This window comes from Oncorhynchus tshawytscha, linkage group LG26 (assembly GCF_018296145.1).
Source record: "Oncorhynchus tshawytscha isolate Ot180627B linkage group LG26, Otsh_v2.0, whole genome shotgun sequence".
Taxonomy (NCBI): domain Eukaryota; kingdom Metazoa; phylum Chordata; class Actinopteri; order Salmoniformes; family Salmonidae; genus Oncorhynchus; species Oncorhynchus tshawytscha.
In genome coordinates this window covers 10,077,182-10,101,723 of record NC_056454.1, presented here as the reverse complement: position 1 = coordinate 10,101,723, position 24,542 = coordinate 10,077,182, and the positions used below count along the sequence as shown (strand labels likewise).

Below are 24,542 nucleotides of genomic sequence, written 5' to 3'. Positions count from 1 at the left end.
TTAAGCATCGCAAAAATGATCCGTTCCGGTTTACTTAACAGGGTGTGTCTACCATAGACACCAATGCAATAGCAGCTGGGTTCTGACTTTTATTGAACCAGAAAAAACCCCAGAAAGAAACAGCGAGTCGGGGGTCTCGCTTCCTTTTCCGTCTCTGATTCAACAAATTAAATGCATAACTGTCTTACTAGCTTCCTATTGGTATCGACCTACCATGTAAACTAAGGGTTATATTTTGTTTAAAGATAATAGCTATGTTGCTTGTGTTATAGCGTTAGACAGCTATAAAGCAGATCTCCTTCTCAAACAGAAGTTCTCAGCATGTTGGAATAATAAACGCGCGGGTAAAGGTTTAAACGTAGTTCCAGTTCCGATGTGACCATTGTAGCAAACTAAGACCAAATATATTCTGCTAAAACTAAGCTAGCTAGCTAGTTGTAGTTTTTGTTTTATTTGTAGCTAGCTCAACAGCTTACGGGAGATCATATCCAGACGCTTCAGACAATGCTGGCTACAGGCGCAGTAAGTTTGCAATATTGAATTAGATAACACGGCATACAATGTAACGTTAGCTATCTATCAATATACATATTCATTTTGTGTTATGGTTATTTTCTGTCGCCACCCACCAGATCCATGCACAACTCGGGGAGTCCAACCAGTACACATACTACCGATGTGTCGCAAAGCTAAATACTCGGGAGGTCTCTAGTTTACACAGCCCAAACAGGATGGGTATAATTTTTCGAACGTTCCAACAGGAATCTGTTCCTGAAACTTCGTAAAGTAACGTTACAAGGTTGCCAACAAACTACGCATACAAAGTAGTATGATCAATTCACCTAGCTAAGTAGCTGCCGAATAGGCATCAACTCAACACGTAGCTTATTCTTAATGTTTGTCCATAGGCTATTATTTTATTATTTACCTTTATTTAACAAGGTAGGCAAGTGAGGCTACCAGAGTGAGGACAGACATTTTTCGGAATAAACGTGGTGAGTGAAAAACTTTATGAAATGGCCCACTCCCTACCCGGTATCTTATTCTTATACAACTTTGTATGTGTTGTTTGTTGGCAACCTTATTGTTGGAATAGATTCCAGTTGAAACGTTGCACAAATTATACCCACCCGTCCGAACACATGATTGCAGTTCGTGCATTGTAAAATTTAACTAGTTAAGTTAGTAACTAACGTTAGTTAGTCAGAGGGCAGCAAACCGATCTGAAGGATGATCCTAGAAAGGGAGAGCATTCGTTGGAATTGTATTACATGCTCAGATGTCATGTCTGAGGTTGGTTCACCCCCCCTGCCCTTTTCTCACAGGCTGCAACCACAGCCTTGGTTCAGGTGGATCGGGAAAAGATCTACCAGTGGATCAACGAGCTGTCTACCCCAGAGACCAGGGAGAATGCCCTCCTGGAGCTCAGCAAGAAGAGGGAGTCTGTCCCTGACCTTGCACCCATGCTATGGCACTCTTGTGGAACCATTGCTGCCCTCCTGCAGGTACTAAATATATTATCTTTGCTTACTGTAATACCTATTTCACATTACTGAGCCGATTCAAGCCAATCTGTAATGCACTTTCATAAGAGGAAAAATACATGTGCATTGTTTTAGGTGGGCTCCCCCTATGTCTGTGTGTCTTAGTCATTGTGGCATTGTGTTCGCTCAGTTGGTAGAGCATGGCGCCAGGGTTGTGGGTACGATTCCCACAGGGGATGTTAGCAGTTGATGTTTTTCTTCAATAACACAGACCCCAATGCAAATCAGAGGGAGAAAAATATATTTATTCAAAGAGAACAAATCATAGTTGTTATGCTGGAAAGTAGATGGTCATTCTTCCCTGTCCTCAGTGTTTTCTCCACTGAACAAAGAGACCAGATGTAGTTTATAACACAACCTGTGGTTGACAGATTAGAATTACTTACAGTAAAATTGGACCAATGACCAAATATCAAGTATCTCGTTTAAGGCTCAATGTATAGACAAGACGGACCAATGAGAACTTGCCACATGTCACTATGAGTCCAAGACTGAAACCCCTACACAGATTCTAAATAGATGTTGAACTGAAAATTTCCATTGATCGTCATTTCCCCAATGACCTCTAGTCCTCTGCATTGTTTATTTATCTTAAAATATTCTTACAGGGTATGAAAATGTATGCACTCACTACTGTAAGTCTCTCTGTATAAGAGCATCTGCTAAATGACGTAAATGTAAAATGTTGCTGCGTGAAGGTACCTACAGTGTCTCCTTAAAGACATGTATTTTACCTTTGGCGACTACTAAGTCTTTTTTAAACCTCCAGCATTGTGCTGGATGTGGCGACGTGTAGTTCATACATGCATAATCTATGTGCAAAATTACTGTCTTACCTCAATTAGCCATGAAATCACTAGTTAGAAACTAAGTTTGTTTGGAAGCTTTACTGCGCCATTTTCCCCCATGTGGGCCATCCCCTATCATTTCAGGTTCTAGCCAATGAGCTTCAGCCTCTAGCTATTTGAGTGGCAACAAGGAAGATGCACGCACACACAGCAGAGCAGTGACGTGGTGCACATCCCGTATCTGGACATGTGACGTCGTAGCAATTTTCAGGGACTACTTTTGGCTCGTGAGCACTACTTTCAGATTTACTGGCTAAAAAGTATACAAAAGTACCGCAGAATCTCTTTAAGAGGACGATACTACTTCACATTCTAATTTATTTGCATTCTGTTTCTTTCAGGAAATTGTGAACATCTACCCCTCCATAAACCCACCAACTCTGACAGCCCACCAATCCAACAGAGTATGCAATGCCCTCGCGCTCTTACAGTGTGTCGCCTCCCATCCAGAGACTCGGTAATGCACCATCTTTCTTTTCAATATGTAAATGATTGTGTTATGTGTCACTATCTTACACATTCAAAATGTAACCACTTCCTCCAGGTCTGCATTTTTGGCAGCACACATTCCTCTCTTCCTCTACCCCTTCCTGCATACTGTGAGCAAGACACGCCCATTTGAGTACCTGCGCCTCACCAGCTTAGGAGTCATAGGTAACATCCTTTTCTACCTGCTTTTGTCTGCCTGATTCCAATGCACCCGATTGTTCATGCCGCAATTCTCTGGTTCGTTAAAAACACCTGAATGCCTCCAACTGTAGTTTGCTGTTTGTGTTCCTGCAGGTGCTCTGGTCAAAACAGATGAACAGGAGGTGATCAATTTCCTGCTCACCACAGAGATCATCCCTCTATGCCTGCGCATCATGGAGTCAGGCAGCGAACTCTCCAAAACGGTAGCTAATCTATCCAGCTTCTGCCATATTGCTTACACACATTATGTTACGTGCATATAAACAAAAGGAAATGTATAACCTTTTAGTAATTCTCCCTTTGTCCTCAATGTCAGGTTGCTACTTTCATACTCCAAAAAATTCTGCTGGACGACACCGGGCTGGCGTACATATGCCAGACCTATGAACGTTTCTCTCACGTGGCAATGATTCTTGTAAGTATCATTTGTTTTCAGAGGAAGGTTTAGTACAGCTGTATATATACGGGGGTTGTTCAGCGATAAAACCAGACACGTGAACAAATGGGGCTGTACCTGTGCAGAGCACCTGCCCATTTGCCTTCCCAGTCTCCAAAGTGCCCTTTTCTGTGGTGATAAAATTTCCCACAAAATGTTAGTTCTTCTGAACCCACTGCCTGTAAGTCGTCTTTAAATTGTCATCCATGCATCAGAACCAAAAAGTTCAGCGTCTTGATTGTTGACCAATTACCAATCATCAGCAATGGCGTGCAAAGGGACACGTGCGTATCAAGATTATTGACCAGAAAGAACTTAAATGTGTTTGAATACTCATACTAACATACAATTTGTTCATTTAGGTATACTGTAAACAAACAGTATAGTTTCAGTTGAGCATAATAGAGCTTTGCCTGCCTACCGGAAGTTGACACTGTTGCGATGCAACCTCTTGCTAGCTTGTTAGCATAACAAATGACTAGCTAAACATTTTACGATTTCGGGTGTGTTCGTAAATTCAATCTGGATTTCCAGGGTGCACTCTGGGCCTTAGTAAATCCAGAGCGTTGTCAGATTGTCCGTTCGTAAATTCAGAGCGTTTCGCTCTCGGAGTGTTCAGTGCGCACACTGGACATTCTGGCAGAGGAGTAACGGCATTCAAGCACCCAAACTCACAACGGCATTCAAGCACCCAAACTAACTGGCTAATGTTGGCTAGCTTGCTAGCTACTTCCAGACACAAATAAGAGAACACCTCACTCTGACAATTTTACTCCCCCTAGAAGCGCTGGTTCGGCTGTTTTTATGTTGTCCAGAGCATTGTTGACTAACTGTGCTGCTGGCAACAATTTAATTACGTTTTTTGCCAACATTTACTGACAGCAGCCATATTCAAATGGTGTTGAGTGTTCGTAAATTCATCAGTTATTCTGCACTCTGGCACACTCAGACCAGAGTGCCTTGAAATCGGAGTAGATAGCCTGAGGGAATTTAAGAACGCACCCTAGGGTTGATCGGCGCGTTCAATGGCAGTCAAGCACCAAAGCTAACGTTGGCTAGCTACTTTCAGACACAAATGAGAGAACACCTCACTCTCACCATTTTACTCACCCTAGCAAAGCTGGTTAGACTGTTTGTTTTTCAGAGCTTTGGTGACTAACTGTGCTGCTAGCAACAATTTAATTACGCTTTTTTTGGCCAACGTTTACTGACACTGGCCATATTCAACGGTGTTGAGCGTTTTGTAAATTCATCAGTTATTCTGCACAAGAGTGCTCTGAAATCAGAGTAGCTGTCCGGAATTAACCATTTCCATTGAAACGCACAACGACTATACCACTTAGTTAAGAATTATGTGAATAATCGAGTCAATAAACGTTGGTTAGTTAGTTAGCAGATAGTTAATATACGGCCTGGCCAGTTCGATTTATTAGTAGCCAGGTAACATACTGGTACATACTGCTGTAATGCTATGCGGTTCGTAAGGATAGCGTAGTTAGCAAATTGTCAGCCAACATAACGTGTAACGTAACTTATTTGAAAAGTTATTACTTCATTACATTGCTCAACATTTTCTTAACTTTGATTATAATTAGTTAAAGCAATGAATTTGCATCCACTCTCGTTGGACTTTGGCTCCATATTTTCACCCATTTTCTTCAAATCTGAAAACGCTGTGAAACCACGGCCATTTTATAATGAATTGCATTATGGGCCCTAAAAGCACAGAAAGTGTCCACTGCATGTATACATCATATTTTGGCAAATTTAGTACGACATCTGGTAACTTTTGTCATACTAACTATATCCGTACTATGACCAATAAGCATACTATATACTCAATTCACGTCACAAGTAGTGAGGTTACTATGAGTATTCAAACACAGCTCGTTTAATTTCCTCCAGTTTTGCCTGGCAAAAATAGAGTAGGCCTACATTTATCATCCATATAAAATACAGTTTAGCAATCTACTACTGACTCATCTTTGCCAGAACAATAGGAACACCAACCTGCAGGCTTGGGGAGTAACAGATTACATTTAATCAGTTACATATAAGGGACTACAAAAAACGGTAACTAATCCGTTACCAGCAAAAATATTGTAATCAGATTAGATACTTTTGAAAAAGTAGATCATTACGCCGAGGATTACTTTAATATAGAAAGGATGTTTTTCTCTGTTTTCTCAATGACGTTCAAATCAGCATTGAAAAAAGGCGCAAGTTCAAGTTTGTTCCACCTGAGCGAGTCTGACCACAAGTCAGAGACCACTATGATGACACACCAAATCTGTTTGATGGATTGCGCAAAAAGAGCAGGAATAGGCTTGTGGGTTACAGTTCAAGCTATGTCTTCCAATTGTGCGACTTCTGTTGGCACCCAAAGACTATCCAACATGAATAAATGCTTGGCGGTAAGGTTGCCAGCAGTGGTGTAGTCTACGGTGATACGGATATCACTTATTGATATCTACAGTTGAAGTCAGAAGTTTCGATACACTTTAGCCAAATACATTTAAACTCAGTTTTTCACAATTCCTGACATTTAATCCTAGTAAAAATTCCCTGTCTTAAGTCAGTTAGGATCCCCCTGTTTCCTCCAAACATAATGATGGTCATTATGGCCAAACAGTTCTATTTTTGTTTCAGACCAGAGGACATTTCTCCAAAAAGTACGATCATTGTCCCCATGTGCCGTTGCAAACCATAGTCTGGCTTTTTTATGGTCGTTTTGGAGCAGTGGCTTCTTCCTTGCTGAGCGGCCTTTCAGGTTATGTCTATGTAGGACTCGTTTTACTGTGGATATAGATACTTTTGTACCTGTTTCCTCCAGCATCTTCACACGGTCCTTTGCTGTTGTTCTGGGATTGATTAGCTCTTTTCGCACCAAAGTACGTTCATCTCTAGGAGACAGAAGGCGTCTCCTTCCTGAGCGGTATGACGGCTGCGTGATCCATTGGTGTTTATACTTGCGTACCATTGTTTGTACAGATGAACGTGGTACCTTCAGGCATTTGGAAATTGCTCCCAAGGATGAACCAGACTTGTGGAGGTCTACAAATTATTTTTCCTGAGGTCTTGGCTGATTTCTTTTGATTTTCCTATGATGTCAAGCAAAGAGGCACTGAGTTTGAAGGTAGGCCTTGAAATACATCCACAGGTACACTTTTTGACCCAAATTATGTCAATTAGCCTACCAGAAGCTTCTAAAGCCATGACATAATTTTCTGGAATTTTCCAAACTGTTTAAAGGCACAGTCAACTTAGTGTATGTAAATGTCTGACCCACTGGAATTGTGATACAGTGAATTATAAGTGAATCTGTCTGTAAACAATTGTTAGGAAAATTACTTGTGTCATGCACAAAGTAGATGTTCTAACCAACTTGCTAAACCTGTAGTTTGTTAACAAGAAATTTGTGGAGTGGTTGAAAAACGAGAATTAATGACTCAAACCTATATGTATGTAAACGTCCGACTTTAACTGTACATAGCGTATTGATGTGAATCACTGCTGCTCTCTCATTTATCTATTTTCACCTTATGGATTGTGGTTGTCGTGGATGGCTGTTCACTAATCTAAATGTGTATTTGAACCCAATAATGGTTGAATTCAAGAAGTTTAAGCTGCCTATCAATCATTATATTTGATACCAGTGGACAGCCAGTGAAAAATGTGCTCTTGCAACAGCTGCATAGTGCAGATCCCAGCCTATGGAATAAAAGCAGGTCTTTGAGCAATAAATCTAATTCATGCTGATACAAAAAATAAATCCAGAGGCCTAATGGACACATGCTAAAACACACACAGCTTTGAAAGTCTTAAAGGGGCAATCAGTAGTTGCTAAATACATTTTTTGGGACTTATATATTAATGTTAATATGTAATTTAATCTTATATGTTGTAGAAAGCGATGGGTTAGAAGAAGCCTACATAACCAACCCGTAAAGTAAAATGTAACTATGTAAACTTTAACATTGATTTATCCTGCAATACATGCAGTTCAATTGGTAACATACATTTGTCTTCTTCTCATGCCTCTTAAGGGAAAAGTAATCTAAAATTAACTGAATGTAGTCATATTACTAAGTTTTTGTAATGCAAAAGTTACGTTTATGATTACTATTTTGGACAGGTAACTAGTAACTGATGGATTACATTTAGAAAGTAACCTACCCAACCCTGGCTACCTGCTGATTTGATTGATACTTTTTCATATTTCAGATGGGCCTAGTTTGGGTGGCTACTGACTCTTTGTCTAAAGATATGCAGCCGTAACATCGTACTGCCTTCAATATTAGGGGATGAAGATCTGTAACATATTCTAGTGAATTTACTACAATATTTATTAGGAATAACAACTACCAGGTTGGCAACGAGCACTCTGCAGGCAGGCTGCCCTCCAAAGTGATATGGTGCCTTCAGAAAGTATTCATACCGGTTGACTTTTTTGTTGTGAATTACCTGAATTTTAAGTGGGTTAAATGTTGATTTAAAAAATAATAATAATTGTCACTGGCCTACACACAATACCCCATAATCTGAAAACTGAATAGTTTTTTGACATTTTTACAAATGGATAAAAAATGACAACCTGAAATGTCTTGAGTCAATAAGTATCCAACCCCTTTGTTATGGCATACCTAAATAAGTTCAGGAGTAAATATTTACTTAACAAGTCACATAAATTGCAGCCTGAACCAGGGAAACCTGGTTCAGTCTGCTTTCCACCAGACACTGGGAGGTGAATTCACCTTTCATCAGGACAATAACCTAAAACACAAGTCCAAATCTACACTGGGGTTGCTTGCCAAGTGGCTGACTTCTAGTTTTGATTTAAATCTGTTTGAAAATCTATGGCAAGACTTGAAAACACCTGTAAAAAGGTAGGTGTCAAGCTGCTGGAAACTTAAGCTTATATCCCCATCTTCACATTCCCTCTCCCAGAGTTTGATCTGCTTCACGAATCCACACACGTTGTGGTGCATGTTTAGAATGTGTGTGTCTTTTACCTTGCAGAACTAGATTCAGGTTGTTCAGTTTTCTGAACACATCGGCGAGGCGGGCTCCCCAGTCTGTCCTCGAACACAGCCACAAGGGGGTGTGAGTGCTCAGACAGGAAATGACTGACTTCCGCACGCAGCTCAAAAAGCCTCTGAAGCGTTTTCCCTCTGAATAGCCAACAGACGTCGGTGTGAAGCAGTATCTGCTGGTCCTCAGTCCCACTGTCATCACAGAGCCTTTCAAACAGTCGGTGATTCAAATGCCTGGACATGATAAAGTTAATCACTTTCACTGCGTCATTCAAAACATCATGTAACTCAGGACTCATTCTCTTGATGGCCAATGACTATGAATGATACAGTGGGATTTAATTTATTTATGTTGGCAATTAATCATTTCGTTCCCAGACATTGATGCAGCACGAACCGTGCACACATGAAAACAGGATTTCCAATCCAGATTGTGTCTGAGAAAAAGCGGTCAATAATGCAAAACACATCCTCACCTGTAGTTCTCCCCGTTAGCTTCTTGCAGAACAGAATGTGCTCATTCATTTCCGAAATGTCTCTATCACACACGCAATCAATTAGGCTTCCCCACTGACATCAGTCGATTTGTTCAACCGCAGAGAAAATGTACCTGAATTTTTTTTTTTTAAGTAAATTGATTGATCAACAATATCAACGCCCATGTCATCGATCCTACAGCACACTGTGTTATTTGACAATGGTACAGTCTAAAGTGCATCAGCTGCTGTCTTATCAATCATAGTTTCTGCGAGGATAAGCAATGGATCATGTGCACTTGGTGCGAGCATAGGATCAAACAGATCCAACTGGAGAGCAGAGGCCAGGTAGCCAGAGAAATGCACACACGCAGAAACTAAAGTGAAAAAAGTAGGCCTTTTCAATTATAAAATAACTAGATATTTCACACCAGTAAATATTTTCTTTTCTTTCACATTTTTGAAAATCTTCTCAAGTTCCCTCTGGGACTGCCCACGTATCCCAAGGTTGGGAAACACTGGAATAATTTTTGAACCTATAATTTAATTATACATTCTGTTTTACAGAAAGTGATTAGATCAATTGATAGCCACATAGTCACACATTGTATAAGATTACTTCCCAAGCAAATACCTTCTTTTTTTTACTCCTCTACTTTAGGTCATAGCCATGCTTTTGAATGTCAGAGACAAACCAAAGATATTGCCATGTGCATCACTCTCGTCTGGTTCTTTTGTTAAACAAAAAAAACTATTCTTTGCTTATGAAAAGCATACACATGACATGATGCAGCCACCACTATGCTTGAAAATATGAAGAGTGGTACTCCGTGACGTGTTGTGTTGGATTTGCCCCAAACATAACGCTTTGTGTTCAGGACATAAAGTTCATTACTTTGACACATTTTTTTCCCAGTTTTACTTCACCGCCTTATTGCAAACAGGATGAATGTTTTGGATACATTCTTTTGTAAAGGCTTCCTTCTTTTCACTCTGTCATTGAGGTTAGTATTGTGGAGTAAGTAAAATGTTGTTGCTCCATCCTGTTTTCTTCTATCACAGCCATTAAATTCTGTTTTAAAGTCACCATTGGCCTCATGGTGAAATCCTTGAGTGGTTTCCTTCCTCTCTGGCAACTGAGTTAGGAAGGACGCCTGCATCTTTTGTAGTGACTGGGTGTATTGATACTCCACCCAAAGTGTAATTAATAAGTTCACCATGCTCAAAGGGATATTCAATATATGCTTCTTTTTTTTTACCCATCTACAAATAAGTGCCCTTTTTTGCGAGGCATTGGAAAACCTCCCTGTTCTTTGTGCTTGAATCTGTGATTTGAAATTGTTACGGTTCTCTTGTGGTGAAGGATAGTCGGACCAAAATGCAGCGTGTAGATTGCGATCCATGTTTAATCAAACAAACGTAAACACGAATACACACAAAACACTACAAAACAATAAACGTAACGAAAACCGAAACAGCCTATACTTGTGTCAACTAACACAGCGACAGGAACAAAGACACTAACGACAATCACCCACGACAAACTCAAAGAATATGGCTGCCTAAATATGGTTCCCAATCAGAGACAACGATAAACACCTGCCTCTGATTGAGAACCACTCCAGACAGCCATAGACTTTGCTAGATAACCCCACTAGCTACAATCCCAATACATACACACCAAAACCCCAAGACAAAACACACCACAATACAAAAACCCCATGCCACACCCTGGCCTGACCCAATACATGAAGAAAAACACAAAATACTTAGACCAGGGTGTGACAGAAATGCACTGCTCGACTGAGGGACCTTATAGATAATTGTATATGTGGGGTACAGAAATCGGTTAGTTATTCAAAAATCATGTTAAACCCTATTATAGTGAGTTCATGCAACTTATGTTACTTAAGCACATTTTTACTCCTGAACTTATACTGAACAAAAATATAAATGCAACATGCAACAATTCATATATGGAAAATCAGTCAATTTTAAGTAAATTCATTAGGCCCTAATCTATGGATTTCACATGACTGGGAATACAGATATACATCAGTTGGTCACAGATGCCAACAAAAAAGTAGGGGAATGGATCAGAGAAACAATCGGTGTCTGGTGTGACCGCCATTTGACTCCTGTAGCGCGACATATTCTACATGGCCAAAAGTATGTGGACACCTGCTTGTTGGACTTCTCATTCCAAAATCATGGGCATTAATATGGAGTTAGTCCCCCCTTTGCTGCTATAACAACCTCAACTCTTCTGGGAAGGCTTTCCACTAGATGTTGGATCATTGCTGCGGGGACTTGCTTCCTTTCAGCCTCGAGCGCTAGTGAGGTCGGTCATTGATGTTGGGGGATTAGGCCTGGCTCGCAGTCGGCGTTTCAATTAATCCCTCAAATGTTTGATGGGGTTGAGGTCCGGGCTCTGTGCAGGCCAATCAAGTTCTTCCACACCGATCTCAACAAACCAAACCATTTCTGTATGGACCGCGCTTTGTGCACAGGGGCATTGTCATGCTGAAACAGAAAAGGGACTTCCCAAAACTGTTGCCACAAAGTTGGAACCACAGAATCGTCAATAAAGTCATTGTATGCTGTAGTGTTAAGATTTCCTTTCACGGGAACTAAGGGGCCTAGCCCGAACCATGAAAAACAGCCCCAGACCATTATTCCTCCTGCACCAAACTTTACAGTTGGCGCTATGCATTTGGGCAGGTAGCGTTCTCCTGGAATCCAGCAAACCCAGACGGTGATACGGGATTTCATTCCAGAGAACACGTTTCCACTGCTCCAGAATCCAATGGCGGCGAGCTTTACACCACTCCAGCCGAAGCTTGGCATTGCACATGGTGATCTTAGGCTTGTATGCGGCTGCTCAGCCATGGAAACCCATTTCATGAAGCTCCCAACGAACAGTTCTTGTGCTGACATTGCTTCAAGAGGAAGTTTGGAAGTCGGTTATAAGTGTTGCAACCTTTTAGATGTTTCCACTTCACAATAACAACACTTACAGTAGACCAGGGCAGCTCTAGCAGGGCAGAAATTTGACAAACTGACTTGTTGGAAAGGTGGCATCCTATGACGATGCCACTTTGGAAGTCACTCGGCTACGCATGCCTCTCCCTAATGTCAATATGCCTTGTCCATTGCTGTTTTGGTTAGTGATTGTCTTCACTTTAGAGCCTCCAGCCCTGCTCGATATGCCTCAGCTAACCCTCTTGTCCCACCTCCCACACTTGCGGTGACCTCACCTGGTTTAATTGATGTCTCTAGAGACAATTCCTCTCTCATTGTCACTCAATGCCTAGGTTTACCTCAACTGTATTCACATCCTACCATACCTTTGTCTGTACATTATGCATTGAATCTATTCTACCGCGCCCAGAAACCTGCTCCTTTTACTCTGTCCCGAACGTACTAGACGACCAGTTCTTATAGCCCTTAGCCGTACCCTTATCCTACTCCTCTGATCCTCTGGTGATGTAGAGGTTAATCCAGTTCCTGCAGTGTCTGGCTCCACTCCCAGGCCCTCTCATTTGTTGACTTCTGTAACCGTAAAAGCCTTGGTTTCATGCATGTTAACATTAGAAGCCTCCTCCCTAAGTTTGTTTTATTCACTGCTTTAGCACACTCTGCCAACCCGGATGTCCTAGCTGTGTCTGAATCCTGGCTGAGGAAGGCCACCAAAAACCCAGAAATGTACATCCTTAACTATAACATTTTCCGACAAGATAGAACTGCCAAAGGGGGCGGGGTTGCAATCTACTGCAGAGAGAGCCTGCAGAGTTCTGTTTTACTATCCAGGTCTGTGCCCAAACAATTTGAGCTTCTACTTTTAAAAATCCACCTTTCCAGAAACAATTCTCACCGTTGCCGCTTGCTATAGACCACCTTCTGCCCCCAGCTGAGCCCTGGACACCATATGTGAATTGATTGCCCCCCATCTATCTTCAGAGCTCGTGCTGTTAGGTGACCTAAACTGGGACACGCTTAACACCCCGGCGATCCTACAATCGAAGCTTGATGCCCTCAATCTCACACAAATTACTGTCAAATGCTCCCTAAAACACTTCAGCGAGCAGGTCTTTCTAATCGACCTGGACCGGGTATCCTGGAAGGATATTGACCTCATTCCGTCAGTAGAGGATGCCTGGTTATTCTTTAAAAGCGCTTTACTCAAAATCTTAAATAAGCATGCCCCATTCAAAAAATTTAGAACCAGGAACATATATAGCCCGTGGTTCACTCCAGACCTGACTGCCCTTGACCAGCACATAAACATCCTGTGGCTTACGGCATTGGCATCAAATAGCCCCTGCGATATTCAAGTTTTCAGGGAAGTTAGGAACCAATATACACAGGCAGTTAGGAAAGCTAAGGCTAGCTTTTTCAAACAGAAATTTGCATCCAGCAGCACAAACTCCAAAAAGTTCTGGGACACTGTAAAGTCCATGGAGAGTAAGAGCACCTCCTCCCAGCTGCTCACTGCACTGAGGCTAGGAAACACTGTCACCGCCGATAAATCCACAATAATTGAGAATTTCAATAAGCATTTTTCCACGGCTGGTCATGCTTTCCCCCTGGTCAACAGCCCTGCACCCCCCACAGCAACTTGCCCAAGTCTCCCTCACCCAAATCCAGGTAGCTGATGTTCTGAAAGAGCTGCAAAATCTGGGCCCCTACAAATCAGCAGGGCTAGACAATCTGGACCCTTTCTTTCTAATATTATCAGCCAAAATTGTTGCGACCCCTATTACTTGCCTGTTCAACCTCTGCAATTATGGTTTCCGAGCTAGTCATGGGTGCTCTTCAGCCACACTCAAGGTCCTAAACGATATCATAACCGCCATTGATACAAGACAATACTGTACAGCTGTATTCATTGATCTGGCCAAGACTTTCGACTCTGTCAATCACCACATTCTTATTGGCAGACTCAACAGCCTTGGTTTCTCAAATGACTGCCTCGCCTGGTTCACCAACTACTTCTCTGAAGTTCAGTGTGTCAAATCGGAGGGCCTGTTGTCCAGACCTCTGGCAGTCTCTATGGGGGTGCCACAGGGTTCAATTCTCGGGCCGACTCTTTTCTCTGTGTACATTAATGATGTCGCTCTTGCTGCTGGTGATTCTCTGATCCACCTCTACACAGACGAAACCATTTTGTATACTTCTGGCCCTTCTTTGGACACTGTGTTAACTAACCTCCAGACGAGTTTCAATGCCATACAACTCTCGTTCCGTTGTCTCCAACTGCTCTTAAATGCAAGTAAAACTAAATGGATGCTCTTCAACCAACCGCCGTCCTCCTGTCCAGCATCACTACTCTGGATGGTTCTGACTTAGAATACGTGGACAACTACAAATACCTAGGTGTCTGGTTAGACTGTACACTCTCCTTTCAGACTCGCATTAAGCATCTCCAATCCAAAATTAAATCTAGAATCGACTTCCTATTTCGCAACAAAGCATCCTTCACTCATGTTGCCAAACATACCCTCATAAAACGGACTATCCTACTGATCCTGGACTTCGGTGACGTCATTTACAAAATAGCCTCCAACACTCTACTCAGCAAATTGGATGTAGTCTATCACAGTGCCATCCGTTTTGTCACCAAAGCCCCATATACTACCCACCACTGTGACCTGTATGCTCTCGTTGGCTGGCCCTCGCTTCATATTTTTCGCCAAACCCACTGGCTCCAGGTCATCTATAAGCCTTTGCTAGGTAAAGCCCCGCCTTATCTCAGCTCACTGGTCACCATAGCAGCACCCACCCGTAGCACGCGCTCCAGCAAGTATATTTCACTGGCCACCCCCAAAGCCAATTCCTTATTTTTTCCGCCTTTTCCTTCCAGTTCTCTGCTGCCAATGACTGGAACAAATTGCAAAAATCACTGAAGCTGGAGACCCATATCTCCCTCACTAACTTTAAGCACCAGCTGTCAGAGCAGCTCATGATCACTGCAGCTGTACATAGCCATCTGCAAACAGCCCATTCAACTACCTCATCCCCATACTGTTTTTTTTCTCCTTTGATCCCCAGTGTCTCTACTTGCACATTCATCTTCTGCACATCTATCACTCCAGTATTTAATTGCTAAATTGTAATTATTTCACCACTATGGCCTATTTATTGCCTTACCTCAATTCCATATGTAACTCTGTGTTGTTTGTGTCACACTGCTTTGCTTTATCTTGGCCAGGTCGCAGTTGCAAATGAGAACTTGTTCTCAACTAGCCTACCTGGTTAAATAAAGGTGAAATAAAAAAACTTACTGCCAATGTTTGTCTATGGAGATTACATGGCTGTGTGCTCGATTTTAAACACCTGTCAGCAACAGTTGTGGCTGAAATAGCCAGAGCTACTAATTTGAAGGGGTGTCCATATACTAGTGTATCTCCTTCGCATAGATTTGATCAGGCTGTTGATTGTGGCCTGTGGAATCTTGTCCCAGTTGTTGGATATTGGCGGGAATTGGAACAAGCTGCATCTGAAACATGATGAATGATTGACTTGTCTGGTGATTATGCAGGCCATGGAAGAACTGGGACATTTTCAGCTTCCAGGAAATGTGTACAGAGCCTTGCGACATGGGGCTGTGCATTATCATGAAACATGAGGTGATGGCGGCGGATACATTTAGTTTTATTTTAAATGTAATCTTTATTTAACTAGGCAAGTCAGCTAAGATAATTCTTATTTACAATGACGGCCTACCGGGGAACAGTGGGTTAACTGCCTTGTTCAGGGGCAGAACGACTGATTTTTACCTTGCGTTGTGTGCCCCCCAAACCCCTCTTTTACGCTGCTGCTACTCTGTTTATCATGTATGCATAGTCACTTTAACCATATCTACATGTACATACTACCTCAATCAGCCTGACTAACCGGTATGTAGCCTCACTACTGTTATAGCCTAGATGCTGTATATAGCCTCGCTACTGTTATTTTTCACTGTCTTTTTACTGTTTTTATTTCTTTACTTACCTATTGTTCACCTAATACCTTTTTTGCACTGTTGGTTAGAGCCTGTAAGTAAGCATTTCACTGTTGTATTCGACACATGTGACAAATAAACTTTGATTTGATTCTATCCAGCAACCTTTCGGTTACTGGCCCAATGCTCTAGCCATTAGGCAACCTGCCGCCTCGATGGGCCTCAGGATCTTGTCACGGTATCTCTCTGCATTCAAATTGCCATTGATAAAATGCAATTGTGTTCGTTGTCCGTAGCTTATGCCTGCCCATACCATAAGCCCAACGCCACCATGGGGCACTCTGTTTACAATGTTGACATCAGCAAACCGCTCTCCCACACAACGCCATACACGTGGTCTGTTGTGAGGCTGTTTGGACGTACTGCCAAATTCTCTAAAACGACATTGGGGGCAGGTTATGGTAGAGAAAGGAACATTTTAATGATCTTTCAACAGCTCCCTCAAAAATTGATACAGCTGTGGCATTGTGTTGTTTGACAAAACTGCACATTGTAGAGTGGCCTTTTATTGTTCTCGTCACAAGGTGCACCTGTTTAATGATCACGCTGTTTAATCAGCTGCTAGATAATCCATCCACCTGACAGTTGTGGCATATCTTGGCAAAGGAGACATGTAAATTTGTACCCAAAATTTGAGATAAATACGCTTTTTTTGTGCGTATTGAACATTTCTGAGATTTTATTTCAGCTCATGAAACATGGGACAAACACTTGTATTTGTTCCATGTATTTAGGCTTGCCATAACAAAGGGCTTGAAAACTTGACTCTTAAATGTTTATTAATTTGTAAAAATGTCTAAAAACATAATTCCACTTTGGAATTATGGGGTATTGTGTGTAGGCCAGTGACACACACTCTCAATTTAATCCATTTTTAAATTCCGTCTGTAACACAACAAAATGTGTCAAATGTTTCTGAAAGCACTAAACTATTGTGTTTTTCTACCCCAAACATGTTGATTCCCTTTATTTTCAGGGGAAAATGGTGCTGCAGCTTTCGAAGGAACCATCTGCACGTCTGCTGAAACATGTTGTACGCTGCTACCTTCGCCTCTCTGATAATCCAAGGTAAATTAAGTGTTAAAACAAATCAAATTTATTTATATAGCCCTTCTTACATCAGCTGATATCTCAAAGTGCTGTACAGAAACCCAGCCTAAAACCCCAAACAGCAAGCAATGCAGGTGTAGAAGCACGGTGGCTAGGAAAAACTCCCAAGAAAGGCCAAAACCTAGGAAGAAACCTAGAGAGGAACCAGGCCAGTCCTCTTCTGGCTGTGCCAGGTGGAGATTGTAACAGAACATGGCCAAGATGTACAAATGGTCAAATAATAATAATAATAATAATCACAGTAGTTGTCGAGGGTGCAGTCAGCACCTCAGGAGTAAATGTCAGTTGGCTTTTCATAGCCGATCATTAAGAGTATCTCTACCGCTCCTGCTGTTTCTAGAGTTGAAAAAAGCAGGTCTGGGACAGGTAGCATGTCCGTTAACAGCACTTTAAAGAGATTCTCTGATACTTTTGTATACTTTTTAGCCAGTAGTTCTGAAAGTAGCACTCACTTGCCAAAAATTGGTCCCTAAAAATTGCTTACCACGTCACATATGTGCACCATGTCATTGCTCTCTCTCGCTCTGCTGTGTGCATCTAGCTAGCTGTCACTCAAATGGTGAGGGGCTGAAGCTCATTGGCTGGAATACTTACTAGTCGTCAAAGTCCCAGAGGGTGTCTTTAACACCAGCAGGTATAGGCTTATGCATTATGATGCCGTTATAATGCACTGTAAGACTTGTTATAAGCATGTATGACGCCGTTATAATGTGTTAGTACTTTCTCATAATGATCTTGTCTAAAATGTGCAGAATCTTAATATATGAGATATTAGAAAGGGGAAGCTTCACTTGTTCTCTTTGTTGGTGCACTGTCTCTTCATGTCCATCAAGAGGAGCTGTGCCATGAATGTAATTTAAGCCAGGAGGTCACTGTGTCAGTCAGAGATGCAGTGCATTCCGAAAGTATTCAGACCCCTTCCATTTTCCACATTTTGTTATATTACAGCCTGATTCTAAAATTGAGGATTTTATTTTTTATTTAATCAATCTATACACAATACCCCATCATGAAAAAGTGAAAGCAGGTTTTTAGAAATGTTTGCAAATTTAATATATTTTTTTAACATTCCTTATTTACATAAATATTCACACCCTTTGCTATGAGGCTCTATATTAAGCTCAGGTGCATCCTGTTTCCATTGATCATCCTTGAGATGTTTCTACAACTTGATTGGAGTCCACCTGTGGTAAATTCAATTGATTGGACATGATTTGGAAAGGCACACACCTTTCTATATAAGGTCCCACATTTGACAGTTCATGTCAGAGCAAAAACCAAACCATGAGATGAAACCACGGAATTGTCCCTAGAGCTCCGAGACAGGATTGTGTCGAGGCACAGATCTGGGAAATGGTACCAAAACATTTCTGCAGCGTTGAAGGACCCCAAGAACACAGTGGCGTCCATCATTCTGAAATGGAAGAAGTTTGAAACCACCAAGATTCTTCTTAGAGCTGGCTGCCCGGACAAACTGAGCAATCGAGGGAGAAGGGCCTTGGTCGGGGTGGTGACCTAAGAACCCGATGGTCACTCGGACAGAGCTCCAGGGTTCCTCTGTGGAGATGGGAGAACCTTCCAGAAGGACAACCATCTCTGCAGCACTCCACCAGTCAGGCAGGCATTTATGGTAGAGTGGCTAGACCGAAGCCACTCCTGTAAGAGGCACTTGACAGCCCGCTTGGGGTTTGCCAAAAGTTACCTAAAAGACTCTCAGATCATGAGGAACAAGATTCTCTGGTCTGATGAAACCAAGATTGAACTCTTTGACCTGAATGCCAAGCCTCACGTCTGGATGAAACCTGGCACCATCCCTACGGTGAAGCATGGTGGTGGCAGCATCATTCTGTGGGGATGTTTTTCAGCGGCACAGACTGGGAGACTAGTCAAGATTGAGGCAAAGATGAACAGAGCCAAGTAGAGAGATCCTTAATGAAAACCTGCTCCAGAGCTCTCAGGACCTCAGACTGGGGCGACGGTTCACCTTCTCACAGGACAACGACCCTAAGCACCACAGCCAAGACAAAGCAGGAGTAGCTTCGGGACAAGTGTCTGAATGTCCTTGAGTGGCCCAGCCAGAGCCCAGACTTGAACCCGATCGAACATCTCTGGAGAGACCTGAAAATAGCTGTGCAGCGACGCTCCCCATCCAACCTGACAGAGCTTGAGAGAATCTGCAGAGTAGAATGGGAGAAACCCCCTAAATACAGATGTGCCAAGCTTGTACCCAAGTAGACTCGAGGCTGTAATCGCTGCCAAAGGTGCTTCAATAAAGACTGAGTAAAGGGTCTGAATACTTATGTGATTTAAGTTCATTATTTTTAATAAATTTCTACAAACTTGTTTTTGCTTTGTCATTATGGGATATTGTGTGTAGATTTGATTAAATCATTAAATTTTTTCTCATCAATGTTAGAACAAGGCTGTAACGTAAGTAAATGTGGAAAAAGTCAAGGGCTCTGAATACCTTCCGAATGCACAGTATGCTAGGACTGGAAAACGTGAAACCAATGTGATGGAACTATATAAACAGGGGCCAACTGGCCATCTGGCATTTCGGACAAAAGTCAGATGGGCATTTTCAGTGGGCCTGTGATAATTATTATATATATTTTTTTTTCAAAATGATCATTATCTAGCTAATACTGGGGGGCTGCAAGAAACCTCAAAGAGCCTATTCTAGAAATCAAGCCATTACAAAGCTATTTCCACATAGTATGTAGTGCCTTTTCCACATGAAAATGGTAGACGCTTCTTGTCAGAACATTCGCTTTTTTACGTGGGTAAAGCGGTAGTTCGAAAATTCGTCATTGGCTTTGATACTCTGATTGGTTAGAGATTATTCAAAACCTGATGACTTTGTTTTGTACAATGCTCCTCATCACCACAAACGACTTAAATAATGGCAGTCTCAGACTAAAGTGTGTAGTGATGACAGAGCAGTGGAAGAATTTCGGGAGGATGTTTTGGGATGAGTTGGACTGCAGAATGAAGGAAAAGCAGCCAAGTGTTCAGCATATGTGGGAACTCCTTCAAGACTGTTGGAAAAGCATTTACAGGTGAAGCTGGTTGAGAGAATGCCAAGAGTGTGCAAAGCTGTCAAGGAAAACGATGGGTACTTTGATGAATCAAGAAAATATTTTGATTTGTTTAACTTTTTTTTTTTTGGTTACTACGTGATTCCATATGTGTTATTTCATAGTTTTTATGTCTTCACTATTATTCTACAATGTAGAAAATGGTACAAATAAAGAAAACCCTTGAATGAGTAGGTGTGTTCAAACTTTGGACTGGTAATGTATATAAAAATTAGGGCTGACTCCATTTAGCCGAGAGGTCAATTGTTTGGAAATGACTAATAAAACGAGAGGGTCAATGAACATTGATTCTGGAAAATGAATTCTCAGTATATTGCACGCAGCATTTCAGTACCAACATCATTTTAGCCTGTTATACTAGCTGTCAAGTCTGTGTTTTTATAAATGTGCAATATGCATCAAAAACAATTGTGTGTGTGTGTGTGTATATAGGGAACTGGCAACTCGTTCTCATTCTGAGAAATTAGGTAGGCCACTTGATTTCAACGTCTGAACAAAGTGGACAGACAAGCATGCTGTTCAAACAGTTGGAGATGGACAGGATGGTGTGTTCCATAACAATTCAACTGTTCTGCCTTGTTAGCTAGCAAATAGTTTGAAGTTGGCTAAACTTGAAATATGAAGATTAGCTGACTACTCACTAGGAAGTGAGCTTGTGCTTGAGCGATTGCGACCTGTATTAATGTTCTATTATGCCTGCTGAAGATAAATATTCATTCAATTTTTCTTAAATGTGGGGTTATTTATTCTAATCAAATGTCACATGAACATATTCAAACCCTCAGTTTTTGGGAGACATAGATCAGGTGGCCAACCCTCTTGTAGAGCTACCTCCAATCAGGATTTTCTATGGTCCTATTTTAAAGGAATAGTTCACCCATATGAATGAGATATTTACATGTTGGTTTCTTATCGACAAAAAAATCCACTCTGGTCATGGGCCTTAAATGCTGACCACACAATAAATGTACACATACATGTCATTCAATCATTGCATCCAAACTGCTCGCGCGCGTCAACAAGCATTTGCATAGCCATGGGCTAAAATAGAACTTGGTTCTATTTGTGACGCTTGATGCGCTGCAAGTCCCGCCTCTCTCCTCATTGGTTTTTAGGAGCATATACCCACATGGGTGATTGAAAGATGAACTGAGGTCCACAGTCCAGTTGGTGTTGGTCATGCACCTTAAAGTTGGTTGCCAACCACCATATAAAGTCCAGAGGAAGAAGACCTGAAGGAGGAGAGCTTACTAGAAACAAAATCGGTTTACCCTTTTATCTGTGGATTAATTGTCGGAGTAGAGGACCTTGTGCATTTCAGGTAAAATAACAACCCAATGTTTATATCCCAGTACAAATTAGTTAGTAACAGCAAGCTAGCTAACTAAATTGCCATGAATGTTTAATGCTTTTCGACCTGTCCCCAAATTAATAGAGTTGGTTCAGTGTTCATTTTGATATTTCAACCTGCGTGTCCTGAACTCGTCTGGTGTGGATGGACAAAACCAACATGCTCATGATGGTGGATGCTTGCCCTGTTGAGTCAGCATGTTAGCCATGTGAAAATATGTAGAATAGCCGGAAATTAGCTTTAAAACATTTTATATATTTATTTTTTTACGTGGGGGGTGTACACCCATACCCCACGGTTAGAGGGTGGAACCATTGACATTCACAATATGAAATCTCACTCTGAGCTGTCTTCAAAAGTTGGCAGCCCTGCAGCAGGGACTTGTTGATCAGGGTGGTGATGAACATAAGCAGGCTAGATGAGCAGGTTGGGATAGGGAGCAAGTGGTGGCCTTAATTTTATAAATGTTTGACTGCACAGCGGAGGATATAACTTCTGTAAAGTTGCTGAGGGGGAGGGGTAGTCTGTAAGATGCCGTTAGTAAACTACAAAGGCTGCCACGGCAACCATGGATCTCATGTTGTTAAGAATATCTTAATCGTTGGTCTGGGGGTGGGGGGGTGAGCAATGAAACTACTGTGTTGAGGTGAATGTATCACATAGCTGCCTGTAGCTCTACCTTGTAACAGGAAATTGATACTCCCTTCATCTTATAGAGGAGTGTGGGTGGTGGATGTTAAGTTAGTGGCAGAGGCGGACTGGCCATCAGGCAAATAGGCTTGTCCATTTTTAGCCCACTGAGCTGATCTAAATTTTTGCGCAACTTTTTAAGTTTCTGGCTAATACTGGGAGCCTCAAGGAAATAAATGGGCCGATTGGGGGGCCTTGAGGGGGAAAAAACGGGCCGGTGTGTTACAAATCCCTGGGCCAATTTCTGGTCCCAGTTTGCCACTGTATATGGACCTACAGTCTCTCTTACACTTACCCAGTTGTCTCAGATACACAAAGAGGAGTGAACAAGAGCAGGGGTGGGGGGATGTACTGCAGTCCAGGGTCATGTTCAGAAGCCTAACGTTCTTGAACGTTGAAGACAGGAATGCCATGGAGAGTCGACATGATTCCTTCTTCAGAGTTGTGTTTGTTCTTTGTTCTAGCATATTCCTATCTAAATGTTGGCCAACGTTGTTTCCTGATGAACGTGCCCCTAATATATTTGGTGTTCTGTTCACTCATTACATCTAACCTCTGACCCCCAGAGCGCGAGAAGCACTGCGCCAGTGCCTGCCTGACCAGTTGAAGGATGCCACATTCGCCCAGGTGCTAAAGGACGACACCACCACCAAGCGCTGGCTGGCCCAGCTGGTCAAGAACCTGCAGGAGGGCCCGGTGACGGACGGCCGAGGCATCCCCCTGACCGCACAGTAACCTCATCAACCCCTTTGACACTACCTGAGGAACAGTACCGTGCTGGCAGAGCCACAGAAGAAAAACATGATTAGTACTAATTTTAAAGTACCCGTGTTAATATTTAAGAGTAAATGTTCTATAAGAGGTGCAGGTACTCAAAAGAGTAGAAAATAATAGGCTCTGGTACTCTGTAGTGGTGTGCGCCTGTCCAATTTAACCACTGTCCAAGACCAGGAGAAGATGATGCTGTGTAGAACCATAAACTCTGTGGCTCACTTGTTGTTGCCGCTCACCTGGCATTCTCCCTGAGACGTTCTCACAATGCTTCCTCAATGCTTATGGAGGTGTTTGCGTAACATTTCAACAGGGTTGAACATTGACGTCATCAAAAAGGAAATCAACATTGGTCTGGTTTTAACCTGGTGTTTCCCACTGTTTTTGTTCTGTCCTGAACCAAAATCACTACAGGCATTTTCTAAGTGTTTTTTTTATATTTGTATATATGTTTTCTTTTAACCATCTAGAGCAGGGTTCCCTGAATTTGGCCCACGGGAGATTTTATTTGTCCCAAAAACATGTAATTTTAATGCATTTTCTTTTTACTGTTGTACATAAGACTGTAAAAACACCAGTAAATCAGCTTTAAGTGAATTGGGAAATCTGTTCCAAAGTATTCCCATGTATAATAGAGATACTGTATGTGATGGTATACAAATGTAAACAAGGTTTTTAATAAATATTATATCTGTTTGGGCTTCTTGCAGTCTACACATTATTTCTAATAATGTTCCGGCCCCCTGACCATCCACTCAAGACAAATCTTGCTTAGGGCCCACAAAAGGTGGCTCTGCATCAACAGAGAGCTACCTTTTTGCTTCGGAGTTATAGGAGCTATACGTTGACCATATCTACTGTAACGTATTCCAAAACAAAGCCCCAATCTCAGCAAAAACCACTTACTTTCTTGAATTGTTGAAGGAATAGCTGTTTGTCCTCTATTATTGGAAATTGAGATTTCAAATGTGATTTCCGAGTTATTGTAAATTATCTGAGCGCAGGTTATTGAAGAGAAGAAAGGTTTCCCTTCACTTGTACATTAGCCTTTAACAGCTTTTAGCCTACCATTTCCGCCATAGGGACCATTAACAATACAAGGGAGGGATTTTCATTTTGTTTATTGGGGTAGATTCCATTTGTAAATAAACTGGATCCCTAGAGGATCTCTGCTAAAATCTGTAATGTGCTTTCCTGTCGGGAAAGTGCCCATAAATGTTTTTTTTATATCCACCTATCTGGAACGCTCCATTTTATGTTACAAGTGAGTGTGCATTAGGAAAATGAGAATGACATTTTGTAGATATTGAAAATGTATTATGATTTTTTTTTAAATAGGTGGTATTCTATGTGAAATAAATTGTACTGATTGCAAAGTAATTTATTTAAATACTGCTACTACGAGTGAAATGGGGTTGCAAAGGGGCAATTGCAAATTATACCCAAACTCCAGGATTTTTAACTAATGTTTTCCGTTAGATACCAGAGA

General features: G+C 41.7%; 1 protein-coding gene across 1 annotated transcript; it reads left to right on the top strand.

Moving 5' to 3' along the window:
• The first annotated feature begins 137 nt into the window (after positions 1-137).
• On the top strand, positions 138-23,744 carry LOC112225129 (CCR4-NOT transcription complex subunit 9). Its single transcript, XM_024388794.2, has 8 exons — positions 138-522; positions 1,326-1,505; positions 2,734-2,849; positions 2,937-3,046; positions 3,176-3,285; positions 3,399-3,497; positions 17,010-17,101; positions 22,849-23,744. The coding sequence occupies exons 1-8, from the start codon at positions 505-507 to the stop codon at positions 23,015-23,017; spliced, it is 894 nt and encodes a 297-aa protein (XP_024244562.1). The 5' UTR covers positions 138-504; the 3' UTR covers positions 23,018-23,744.
• Positions 23,745-24,542: the final 798 nt, after the last annotated feature.